A 13,102-nucleotide genomic window follows, 5' to 3' on the forward strand; every position below is an offset into this window, starting at 1 on the left:
GTACATTGAAACAGGAGTGAAATTCATTTACTTTGTTTGAAAAGTTTCCTATCTTTGAGCACTTTGGTGATGTGATGCTGACAGAATTGTCAAACTTTGCTGCACTTAGTTTAAGCAGCTTTTTTTGATATCAACTTAAATTACAAGTAGCTAGCTCCCTACTGAGCACCAACTGTGAACTTTGGTAATGAGTTGCACATCAGTCATTGGGGAATTATTTGGAATTTAAGGTTGTGACGGCTTTAGTGCTCGATATTCTAATGTGATTTGTAAAATTATAAAATATTAGTAAGTTTCGTGAATTTCTTTGCTGTTGATTGTAAATTGTTTTCAGTAAATTGTTGACAGTAAAGAGGGAGAGAAGGGTTTATACAGGTTGGCGAGGCAGAGAGACAGAGATGGGAAGGATGTTCAGCAGGTTAGGGTGATTAAGGATCGAGATGGAAATATACTGACAGGTGCATAGAAGATGGAGGATTTTAGGATAAACAGGAGCAATGGTGAGTGTGAAAAAGATGTGAAGAAGCAAGCTAGTTGGGACAGGTAGAGAAAAGTGGAAGGTGTGTCATGTGATAAAAGAGTATCAGTGAGAATGAAAGGAAAGGTGTACAAGATGGTGGTGAGACTAGCGATGAATGGTTTAGAGACAGTGGTTATGGGGAAGAGACAGGAGGCAGAGCTGAAGAAAGGATAAATGAATATGTTTAGGTTCTCTTTTGTAGTGACGAGGATGGATAGGATCAGGAGTGAGTACGTCAGAAGGACAGCTCATGTTAGATGCGTTAGAGATAAACCAAGAGAGGGCAGACTGAAATGGTTTGGACATGTAAAGGGGAGGGATTTTGAGTTCATCGGTAGAAGGTAAGGTAAGGTAAGTTTATTTACATAGTGCTTTTCAGCAACGAGACACTCAAAGCGCTGTACATACAATTATAATACAATCACAAAGCAAATAGACACAGATACAGACACAGAAAAACAAATCAAATGATAAAATCAAACAACAGAGGTAATTTAAAAAAGGAAAATAAAATAAAGAGAATAGAAGGATGGACAAGAAAATGAAAGGAAAATTGGACTGAAAACGCAACTAATCATGCCTAGATGGCACAGTCAAATGCCACTCTAAACAAATAAGTTTTTAATCTTGATTTAAAGCAACTTAGGGTTTTGGCTCTTTTACAGTTTTCTTGGAGTTTATTCCTGATTAGTGGAGCATAAGAACTAAAAGCTGCTTCTCCATGTTTGGTTCTGGTTCTGGGTATGCAGAGTAGATTTGAGCGAGATGACCTGAGAGGTCTGGCTGGTTGATACACTGACAACAAGTCTGTAATGTATTTTGGTGCTAAGCCATTCAGTGATTTATAGACTAACAGAAGTATTTTAAAGTCTATTCTCTCAGCTACAGGGAGCCAGTGTAGGGACTTTAGAACCGGGGTGATGTGCTCCACTTTCTTAGTTCTAGTGAGGACGCAGGCAGCAGCGTTCTGGATCAACTGCAGCTGTCTGAGCGACTTTTTAGGCAGACCTGTGAAGACACTGTTGCAGTAATCAATTCTACTAAAGATGAACGCATGAATTAGTTTTTTAAGGTCCTGCTGAGACGTTAGTCCTTTAATCCTGGAGATGTTCTTTAGTTGATAGAAGACCGACCTTGTTACTACCTTTATGTGCCTCTGGAGGTTCAGGTCTGAGTCCATCACTACACCCAGGTTTCGAGCCTGATTGGTGGTTTCTAGCTGTATTTACTGAAGCTGTGTGCTAAGTTTTAAATGCTCTTCCTTTGGTCCAAAGATTATTACTTCAGTTTTGTTTTGATTCAGCTGAAGAAAATTTAGGCCCATCCTTGCATTGATTTCTTCTAAGCCTTTACCCAGCGTTGAATGGGTTCATGGTCACCTGGTGACATCGTAACGTATAGCTGTGTGTCGTCTGCATAGTAATGATAACTTACGTTGTTATTTATTAAAATCTGAGTTAGGGGGAGCATGTAGATGTTGAATAGGAGGGGCCCTAAGATGGACCCTTGGGGAACGCCACATGTGATTTTTGTGGTCTCTGATTTAAAGTTACCTACTGACACAAAAAAGTCCCTGTCCTTCAAGTAGGATTTAAACCAGTTGAGTGCTGTACCAGAAAGGCTGACCCATTTTTCCAGGCGCTCTAATAAAATGAGTGATCAACAGTGTCTAATGCTGCACTAAGGTCCAATAATACCAGCACTGTGGTTCTTCCACAGTCTGCATTTATACGGATGTCATTGAACACCTTGACAAAAGGATGTTTAGGCTGGAACTGCTAGACAGGAGGTCTAGAAGAAGACCCAAGAGAAGATTTATGGATGAAGTGAAAGATGACATGAAGGTAGTGGGTTTGAGAGAAGAAGATGCAGTAGGGTTAGATGGAGATAGAATACTCGCTGTGGTGAGCCCTGAAAGGGAAAAGCCGTAAAAAAAGAAAGAAAAGAACAGGTGCTTCCCTTAGACCACAGGACATGCCTCAAAAATCTAATGTCTTTGTCCCTGAATGTATTGTTCAAACTGTAATCTGGCTTGAAAGTTGTTTTTCGAACTGTCTTCTTCCTTGCTGAGTGGGCTATTTCTCACTTTTTTGACTGTGGACAAAACACTCAGGCTCTTCAGCCAACAGACTATAACAAGCTCTATTGCTTTTGTTCTGGGTTTGATAATCACATTCTGAACCAAAACTTGTTAATCTTCGGGACAGAGATCCTGCCTATAAAAAGATGCATAACATTTTTTGTCTTAGTGTAGAACATTAAATCAGACTAAACGTTTTCTATATTAGATCAGTTAAGATTATCAAAATCATTCTATTTGTTAAATACCAAAATAATGAGAAAAATAATTAGATAAGATTGTTTTTTTTACCACATCCTCGCTGAAACTAAGTAAATAGAGCACATCATCCCAGTTTTAAAGTCCTTACACTGGCTCCCTGTACCCAACTAGCCTGCTGATGGTGGTCAGAGGGCTTGGGGGTGCCTGGGTATGGCAGCCTCACTTTTGTCAGTGTGCTTGTAGTGTAAAGCACTTTGGGGTCTCTGGGGACTTGATAAAGCGCTATACAGGTTCAGGCCATTTTCCATTTCCCATAAGGTTCATCAAACATCTTATTTTGAAGAAGTAAGAAACTCAAATATATACACAAATACATAAACTCAAAATATGTTCTTACTCATTATTCTGGCATTTGGAAATAATTAAAGTAACTTAACTCACTGAAAGCAGGATATTTTAGCCTGAGTTAATGTCAGACAGTTATAAAATGATGATCACTGAACCAAGAGGAAATATTTTACATTGTTGTATTTGTGTTGCTTATCTTTTACATCCATAAATAAAAAAGTGAGTGGCCATAGCAGCTTCTGCTTCAAGGATGAGGAAGTTACACAAGGAGGATATTGAGGGCATTAAAAAAAAGTCACTATTACTACTTAGGTTTTTAAATGTCTTTACTTAGGGTGCCACTAAATGTGTACACCATCGAAGATTCAGGTCATGGGTAACAGATCAAAACTTTTAGAATTGAGTTAGGAGATCTTTGCAAAGGAAAACTGAACAGATAAAATAAATAAATGAATGAATTACTTAATTTTATTTTAAAACAATCCTTTCATCACAATGCTGCTGTGTGAGTGTAAGTTTGTGTGAAGGGCTTGACATCTTTATTTAACAGAGGGCACGGCTGCTGGTGTTACTGCCAAGGAACAAACCCATCTCTGACGAACACCCTCAACCAGATAACCATCCTCCCTCAAACAGTAAGCAATTCTCTTCTCTCAGTGTTTCAGAAGAATCTTTATCATCCACCTCAAATCCGCCTCAGTCTAATTGTCTCTCTTCCTCCTGAAGCCGCTGACACCAGATTGCTGAAACCAGTATAATAACTGGATTCATTATTTTTGTAAATCCTTTTTCTTGTAAGACATTGAGTCTTGGTCTGATTCTCTATGTGGGTCAGGGAATTTCACGGCAACATGACACCTCTTTTATATAAGATCACTGAACAAAAAATCCACAGGTAACTCTCCATCTGTGTTGATTCAAAGATGAATTGGTTTTGTTCAATGATTCAGAGTTTATGTTAGTGCTTTTAATCCTAATCTTTAGACAATGAGCTGGTTTCCTGCTAATTTGTTTAATAAATATTTATCCTGAGAAAATACAGAAATATCTTTGCATTACTTGTAAACAATAATGGCAATCAAAGTTTTCAAATATACACTTTTTCAGTTTTTAGAGGTAAACGTTTCTCATATTTCAATTAACCTTACCGATGAAGTGTAAACTTGAGAGCAATAATTGCTGTAAACAAAAGACATAAAGCTGTAGTTTTTAAATGCTATGAGCTTTGTTCCAGGCTTCTAGATCTGAATAAACTTTGTGCGGAGATAAATTGTTGTACCGTAAACAAATCTTACACAGCCTTTCCCTCCAGTCTCCATTAACTTTCACTTTCCAGTATTTTTTCCAGTGAAAATACTCCTCGTATCGCTTCCTGTCCTCTGCAAGTCTTTGAAGGTGCTTTCCCAGTTCTTGTACAGATGCGAACTCATCCACATGTATAAAAGAATGATCTGGAGCCACAGCTTTGTAGTCACTTATCGGGGGGCCCAGTACAACGGGTACAGCCCCTCCTTGGTAAGCATTTTTCCACAGCTTCTCTGTGATATAATCCTTTGCCAGTGAGTTCTCAAAAGCCAAATAAAAGTAGCAGCGAGAGATTGTTGGTAAGAGGTCAGCAGAGGAGAGTGGCTTTTTATTCCATTGTCCATAAATCTTCACAGGAACTGTGGCAATGAGCTCTTTGTACACTTGGGTCCTTTTGTGGTGGTTCATGTAGTTGCTGACCACCCAACACACCAAAGAGGTCTTATTTATGTGGCTGTCCTCCATCAGGTTACCTTCAGGCTCCACAGGTAGTAGCTCACCATAAGGTAAGGTCACATCAGCATCCCTCCTGTAGGACATGGTCATGTTGAAGATATTTGCAAATTTCTGCAAGTTTCCATTGTGAGAAGGAGATTCCAGGGACATCCAGGCCCACCTTTGGCCCTGTGGCCGTGGGAGGTCGGTGGGCAGCTTCTGGCGTCCCTGTATCAGTTCTCTGTTGTGGAACACCACCACATGAGCCAAGGGGAACAAGGAGCGCTGGTCCACCAGTTTACAGTTTGGTATTTTGTACAGATCCCAGCACACATCACCCTTCAGACTGTAAGAGCGTCCAAAAGGCCAGTTCCACAGGAGGACAGTCATGTTTTTTGTGCTTCTCTGGGAATTGTAAATGCTTGCTTCCTGCCATCCATTGTGAAGACACAGCAGAAAAACACTCAGAATGCAGAAAAGAAGTCCTATCTTCATGGAATAGCAGTCCATCTTTTTAGTTAAAAATTACCCCTGTTGATAAAAAAGAAAAAAAGTTTACCACTGGTTTAACAATGTTCTCATTTACTTGAGATTTGTGCTTGCAGATTGAAATCTTGTGAACAACACATACTTCTATCAATCCTGGTTCCTTTGATGAAAAATAACTGTATAAAGACAAGATACTGTATGTAAATAGAATTAAATAAGGATTAAATATGTCCATAATTAGTGTCTAGGATAAACTAGAGACATGCATGGAGAGTTTGCCTCGTCCTGCAATTTTGACTGAAGACAGGCACCAGCTCCCTATGACCTTGACATGGAATAAGCTAGAGGCCTAAGTAACTAAGCAAGTAAAACTTTAAAAGGAAACATAAAAAAATCAGTAAAACATCAATACATCCAAACAGGTAATCAAAAACAACATAAAGAAGATACATTTTTAGTTGCTTTATAAAAGCTCAACAGACCTCAAAATAACTGGAGGTGAGTTCCAAAGTTTGCATGCTACTGCTGAGGAGGCTCTGTAACCTTTAGCTTTTTAGCCTCAAACGTCTAACAGAAATAAGTTTTAAGTCTGGCTCAAAACTTAAATAGCATCCATTGAACAAATGACGGACGCTTTTCAGAGCTACTTTTTATATATTACATAAGCGATATTATAGGGGACCTTGAATAAATACTCAACAGTTCATTCATGCTTGTAGAGATATGATATCCTTGCTATAGTGTAAAATTTCACTAAAGGTTTCCTTCCTTTAAACCATGAGATAACAATCTTTAGAAGCAGTGCAGTTCAGGTGTGTAGACATCAAAGCTTTCTGTCTAAATATATGGCAGAAAGTGTTGGGTCACCCTTTCAGATAATTGTATTCAGGTGTTACTATCACTTCCATGGTCACAGGTGCATAAAATCCAGCATCTAGGTATGCAGAATGCTTCTGCAAGCATTTGTAAATGAATGGTCAGCCTGTGGATCTCAGTGAATTTCAGAATAGTACCATGAAAGGATGCCACTTGTGTAAGAAGCCTTTTCTACTAAATATTCCATTGTCAGCTGTTATAGTGGTATAATAACAAAGTGGAAGCATTTGGGAACAACAGCAACTCAGCCCTGAATTGGTAGGCTCAAATCTCACGTGAAATCTTCCAATTAGCTTAAGAACAGTGCATAGAAAGTTTCATGGAATGGGTTTTCATAGCCAAGCAGCTGCATCCAAGCCTTTCTTAAGCAAGTCCAATGTAAAGCGTCAGATGGAGTGATGTCCCTGATGTACAGTGGGAAGACTAAATATTTGATACGCTGCCGATTTGGCAGGTTTTCCCATTTGCAAAGCATGTAGAAGTCTTTAATTTTTTTTATCATAGGTACTCTTCAACTCTGAGTGATGGAATCTAAAACAAATCCAGAAAATCACAGTATGTTATTTTTAAGTATTTACTTTGCACTTTATTGCATGACATAAGTATTTGATCACTTAACAACCGGCAAGAATCCCAGCTGTCACAGACCTGTTCTTTAAGAAGTCCTCCTGTTCTCCACTCATTACCTGTTTGAACTCGTTATCTGTAGAAAAGACACCTGTCCAAACGGTCAATCAAGCAAACTCCAACTTCTCCACAATGACCAAGACCAGAGAGCTGTGTAAGGACATCAGGGATAAAATAGTAGACCTGCGCAAGCCTGGGATGGGCTACAGGAAAATAGACAAGGAGCTTGGTGAAAAGGCAACAACTGTTGACGTAATTATAAGAAAATGGAAGAAGTTCAAGATGACGGTCTATCTCCCTTGGTCTGGGGCTCCATGCAAGATCTCACTTCGTGGGGCATCAACAATCATTGTGATGAATTAAAGACTGCGAGCCAGACCTTCTCGTACAGCATCAGTGTCTGACCTCACAAATGTGCTTCTGGAAGAATTGTCACAGATTCCCATAAAAACACTCCTAAACCTTGCGTGAATCCTTCCCAGACGAGTTAAAGCTATAGTTCCAAAGAAAGGCCCAACATCATAATAAACTCTATGGAATGGGAAAAGGATATCACTCAATTTTAAATGTGTGTAAAGGCAAGTGACCTAATACTTTTACTGATGAGATTCTTCTCAGATCCCTGTTCACAAAAGATAAACACCAAGGCCACTTTGGAATAGTAAAGGAGAAGCAACAAAACACATTAGAAGTTATAAGTAAAAAAAAAAAAAAAAAAGAAAAAAAAAAAAAATATATATATATATATATATATATATATTCGAAAGGTCTGATCAGGCTGTAAAAACCAGTAACGTGCAAACCCAGGAATCAGAGGTGTCAAACTCCTCCTTCATTATGGCTTCCTGCCATGTGTGGTGAAACAGGATGCTGAGGCTGAGGTGCCGGACCAGGCTGCATGTTCACAGCTCCACCTTTCACTTACTATGAGTTGTCTTAGTGATCCTAGGTCCAAGAAGGATCTTTTATCAATACCCAATTTAACTCTCACTCTAAAAGCTGACCTTATTTGGCATTTATGTTCAAAAGTGAAACTGTAAAGTTTTCTGAATCATCTTAAATGGTGATATATTTTCATGTTGTAATTAATCCTTGTATGGTATTCCCTTTTGGGACCCTCTGGTAACCCTCTGGTCAAATTGACCCAGGACATATTTGGGGTTTTAAAAACAATTCTAATATAAAAATTTACTCTATTTTACCTCTACTAGAGCACAATTAACAATGGAAGCGTAAATACTCTTTTTGTCATAATGTTATAATTGATGTTAAAAATCCACTATAGTCAAGCATTGGATGTAATAAATCACGCTTATCTTGGGAAAAAAAAGTGAGACAATGTTTTCATTAACATTTATTATTTTGAATGCAAACTCTCAATATATCAACTGGAACTTCAACAATCAATCACTTTTATCTTATGAAATGCAAATGAACAACTGGGGCATTGTTCTTGAAACAGGGAGTGGCGCTTGATAAGAAAGACACATGCATCACAAAATTTGGCAATATGTGTACCACAGATGTACTTTTTGCAGTTTCGGCATGTGGTTTGTGTCTTTGGGTCTTTGCTCCATCCCTGTGAAGAGTGCTTGTGAGTACCACATTTTTCCCTTTTTTTGGTATGTAAGATACCAGGGCAGTGTTGGCCGTGAATATAAAGTTGTAGGAATGGATTGGCCTTTTCTTCACAGTTAGAACCCCAGGTGGAAGCTCCATCCTATTTTTTCAGATTTTTTCCAACCATTGTCAGCTTTCTTTTGAGAAGCTCCTGTCTCAGGTTGTACAAGGTGAAGAAATTGTCACAGGTAATGTTGTCGCCACTGAGGTCTTGTGACCTAGCTCCTAGGTTTTGAGGGGATATACGACCTCTAAACCACACAAGCTGTTCGTCCACAGTTACATTGGGCCCAAGTTTACTTAACATTGAACCTATTTAAATGCATACATGTTCTTTTCTTGTCTTTCCTAATTTATCAGCTTGCATTTAAGCTTTAATTTTTTTGTTTCTTTACTAACAGCTAAATAATTAACTTGTTTCATTTGTACTCGTCGTCTTCCGCTTCATCCGGGACTGGGTCGCGGGGAGAGCAGACTCAGTAGAGACACCCAGACCTTTCCTCTCCCCAGACACCTCCTCCAGCTCCTCTGGGGGGAGCCCAAGGCGTTCCCAGGCCAGCCGAGAGACATAGTCTCTCCAGCGTGTCCTGGGCCTGTAACACCTCCCGAGGAAGGTGTTCAGGAGGCATCCGGTATAGTTGCCCGAGCCACCTCAAGTGGCTCCTCTCAATGTGGAGGAGCAGCAGAAGTTTGAAGGGTGTGTGAATGCTTTCTGAAGGCACTGTGTAAGGTTTCGGACACAGTGTGAAAGTTAAACATAGTTAGTACTAGCTAACGACTTAGCAGATAAAAGGCTAATGTAATGGAAGAAATATACGAATAAAAACTAAAAACTAAAGACCAGATCTGACTTCACTGAACCTATTTCACAGGATGACATAAGACATGGCTGTGGATGATAAAACCATGCTGTACAATGATATCAAGATGAATAAGTGGAGTGCTGACTTTTATTCACCCGTACAAGTTTGTTCGGTAAACTCGTGACTCATCATTCTGGTTTTACCATCAAATACCCTTTCTCATTTCATCCTGTGGAATGGGTTCATGGAAGTCTGATCTGGTCTTCCTATAGTTTTTATTTGAAAAAAAAGAATAATAAAAACCATGCTACATTTTCCTCCCACTTCACCAGTTTACAACAGTTTGTCTTGGTCTATCACGTAAATCCCCAAAAAATACACTACAACCTGTGGAAGTAACGTGACAAAATGTGAAAAGGTTTAAGAGGTAAATACTTTGAAGGCCATTGTAAATCAATATACAGGCTAAAAACCTATGTTTTTCTATTTAATAAAGTTTTTTGCCATCTTTTTAAAATGTTATTTTGGAGTTTCAACCAAAAAAGCATTGATAAGAGCAGAGATATGACTACACAGTGTTATGTACTAAATATGAATTCTGTCATCTTCATTCAATAGTTTGTCAAAAATGTCTTATAAGACATTTTGAGGTTGATCTCTTCACTTTAATACGATAAACGTTAATGCAGAATTAATTTAAAACCCAAAAAAATAAGGACTAGATTAGCATAATAATCCAAACTGTGGTGTGTGAGCAGTTTCTAAAGTGTATCCTCTTTGTCCACATTTGCCACATGTAGTAATAAGACATACTACACTGTGCTATTGTGATGCTATTTCTACAAAGACTTACAGTATAAAACAAAGCATGTAAAATAGACCAAGCAGAACCAGGCTACGCAAGGTTTCACTTGTTTTTAGATAAAAGAAATCGGTCTAAAAAGCAAATGGGACACATTTTCCTCCCCCCTTAGGATAATTAAAAAACCAGTAAAGAAAGAGAAGAGATCAAACTTTAGTCAGATCATCCAGCTGACCAATGACTAAACAAAACAAAACAGACAAAATACAAAGCAAAAACATAAATTCTAAGTGAATATTGTTAATGTCTTTTCTTTTTTTTCAGTAAATATCTAGTGTGTTTTTTCTGGCCTTAATATTTCCTCTGTGATGTAAACTGTAAAACCAACTCAGAACAGGATGTGGTGAAAGACTTGATTTCTGCAGGCTAATAGCTTCCATTTTGACACTTTGCATTTACATTAAAAAAAACATGTCACAAACACTTTTTGTCCTACGTTCAATCAGGCTCACTTGACTTATTCTACCAGTCCCATTCTCTTACAGAAAAATAGAAAGCATAAAAAATGACGAATATGTGCGAGCAACAAATTTCAGCAGTTATACCCCACTGACCAAAAACACACATAAAACAACATACTAACCTGAATATAAGCAGACTGGTGCAATCTCTATCATCACCAACACCAGTTTTTTCTTCCTGTTGGTAGTAAAATGCCACGGAGCTTCAGCTGCATTAATATCCCGACCCTTTTAGGTAAACTGAAGAGCTGTGGTGACTGAATAGGTTTTGGTCTCTTCTTCCCATCACATGTGCCATCCCAATAAGTCAGCATTCTTCTCGGCTCCTGCTTTCTAATAAAAGCTATTTCTATGTAAATGTTTTCTCCTCATTATTGCCGACAGCAGCAGCCTTCCTTGTGAGAACATACGTAAGCGTTGTCAGCATGTGAGGGTGGTGATGGAGAAAGAGGAAGTGTAAAAAGTGATCTACAGAAGACAATGGCTCACATAAGGGGCATGACATACTATGACTCACATGAATCACAGGCAAACATGTGAGGTTTTGCTCTACAAATGACTAACATGGTGCATGTTTGACTCCTTCATAATTTAGTAAACTGATAGGAAGAATAGCATGGTAAATGAGTGCATCTGTTAACATTAAATGCCTATTTCTCGAATAGAGTTGGTGTTTTTTCCAGTAAATTGTGATAAGAACTTTGCCACCATTTTATCGAAGTTGTCCTTGACTGTATTTTGTGATCCCCTTTCTACTGCAGCATCTTTTTGTTTAAGTAGACTTTGCAATTATTTAGTTCAGTTCAATTTTATTTATATAGCGCCAATTCACAACACATGTTGTCTCAAGGCACTTCACAACAGTCAGGTACATACATTCCAATTAATCCTAACCATTGGACAGTGCAGTCAAAGTTAGTTATTTATTCAAATTGGATAAAACGTTTTTCTGTCTAAGGAAACCCAGCAGATTGCATCTAGTCAGTGACTTGCAGCATTCCCTCCTCCCAGATGAGCATGTAGAGACAGTGGAGAGGAAAAACTCCTTTTTAACAGGAAGAAACCTCCAGCAGAACCAGGCTCAGTGTGAGCGGCCATCTGCCACGACCGACTGGGGGTTAGAGAGAACAGAGCAGAGACACAAAGAGAACAAAGAAGCACTGATCCAGGAGTACTTTCTATGGGAAGGAAAAGTAAATGTTAATGGATGTAGCTCCTTTAGTCGTTTCACCTGGAAAGAAAGAACAGATCAACTCTGAGCCAGTTTTCAAGGTTAGAGTCTGAAAGACAGCACATAGAGTTAGTTACAGTTAAGCTCAGTCAATCGCCATGTCTAGGAGAGAGAAAGGGTTAAACACTAAAAGACAGGGCCATGTGGATCATCGGTAGAGGGTGAGCATTAAGTGGTTGCCCGCAGAAGCTCGGACGATTCCCCTCTCCAGAAAGGTGTCACAGGTAGACACAGATCCAGGCCAGGTGTAGCTTCTAGGAAGAGAAAAGAGAGAACAAGGTTAAAAGCTTGAATAACAGCAAATAATGCAAAATTGGAGAGTAGCGTGAGAATGTAGCAGAGAGGGTGAAAGTGGTCATTATGTCCTCCAGCAGCCTAAGCCTATAGCAGCATAACTACACAGATAGTTTCAGTTCAGATTATTTAGTTAAACGGCGCTTATTTACAACAATGTTGTCTCAAGGAACCCCACAAAGGGTCCCTCTGATGGTCATTGTTATACTAAAAACCCCAAGGATTGGGATACCCCCCTCTGTCAGACTGATTATAACCATTGGAAAAGAGAAGGAATTTAGGGAATAAGATGTTAATTTCTGCAGCTTTGAAAGAGAGATTTTCTGCTAAAAATAGGTTTTTAGAAGCTCAGCAGTCAGTGGTCTTCAGTGAGAAGCGAATGTAAAACCTTGCAGAGAGATTTTGCCTGTCGGAAGTTCACATGGACCTGTCATAGACATGAATGTCATTGATTGAACACTTTTTCTATCTAAATGGTGGGGTTCATATAAATCGGCTTGTTTCATGGCATGGACCCCGATTTTGAAGATAGTCCATGTATTTTCAATAGGTTTGGGCAGGGCACCAGTGCCACTCGCTTTGAATGCTTGATAGTTGGTACAGTGTTCTTAGGTATGAAGGCCTTATCTTGACTCCGCAAAACATCTTGTCATTTTTCCCAAATAGCTCAGTCTTTGCGTCATTTGACTACAAAAGCTTTGTCCATTTGTAGCTGCAAATTTTAGTCACACCTGAAGGTGTAGACAGAAACACTGTTGTTCCAGAATCTTTAATTGAATGGAATTGAATTGTATGACTTAAATTAAATTGTTCTCCATGTGCATTTGAGTGATCTCTCTGGATACTCCGGCTTCCTCCCAAAGTCCAAAAACATTACTTTTAGGTTAATTACCCTTAAGTGTGAATGTTGTGTGCATGGTTGTTTGTCCTGTGCGTCTCTGTGTTGCCCT

At 38.9% G+C, this 13,102-nt stretch overlaps 1 protein-coding gene across 1 annotated transcript; it reads right to left on the reverse strand.

Moving 5' to 3' along the window:
• Positions 1–4,227: 4,227 nt before the first annotated feature.
• Positions 4,228–11,057, reverse strand: LOC124872736 (alpha-(1,3)-fucosyltransferase 7-like). Its single transcript, XM_047373037.1, has 2 exons — positions 10,750–11,057; positions 4,228–5,420 (listed from the first exon to the last, which is right to left on the reverse strand). The coding sequence occupies exon 2, from the start codon at positions 5,397–5,399 to the stop codon at positions 4,359–4,361; it is 1,041 nt and encodes a 346-aa protein (XP_047228993.1). The 5' UTR covers positions 5,400–5,420; positions 10,750–11,057; the 3' UTR covers positions 4,228–4,358.
• Positions 11,058–13,102: the final 2,045 nt, after the last annotated feature.

Source organism: Girardinichthys multiradiatus, chromosome 8 (assembly GCF_021462225.1).
Source record: "Girardinichthys multiradiatus isolate DD_20200921_A chromosome 8, DD_fGirMul_XY1, whole genome shotgun sequence".
Classification (NCBI taxonomy): domain Eukaryota; kingdom Metazoa; phylum Chordata; class Actinopteri; order Cyprinodontiformes; family Goodeidae; genus Girardinichthys; species Girardinichthys multiradiatus.

Coding starts and splice junctions, on each gene's coding strand:
- LOC124872736 (XM_047373037.1), bottom strand. CDS start 5,399: ATGGACTGCTATTCCATGAAGATAGGACTTCTTTTCTGCATTCTGAGT.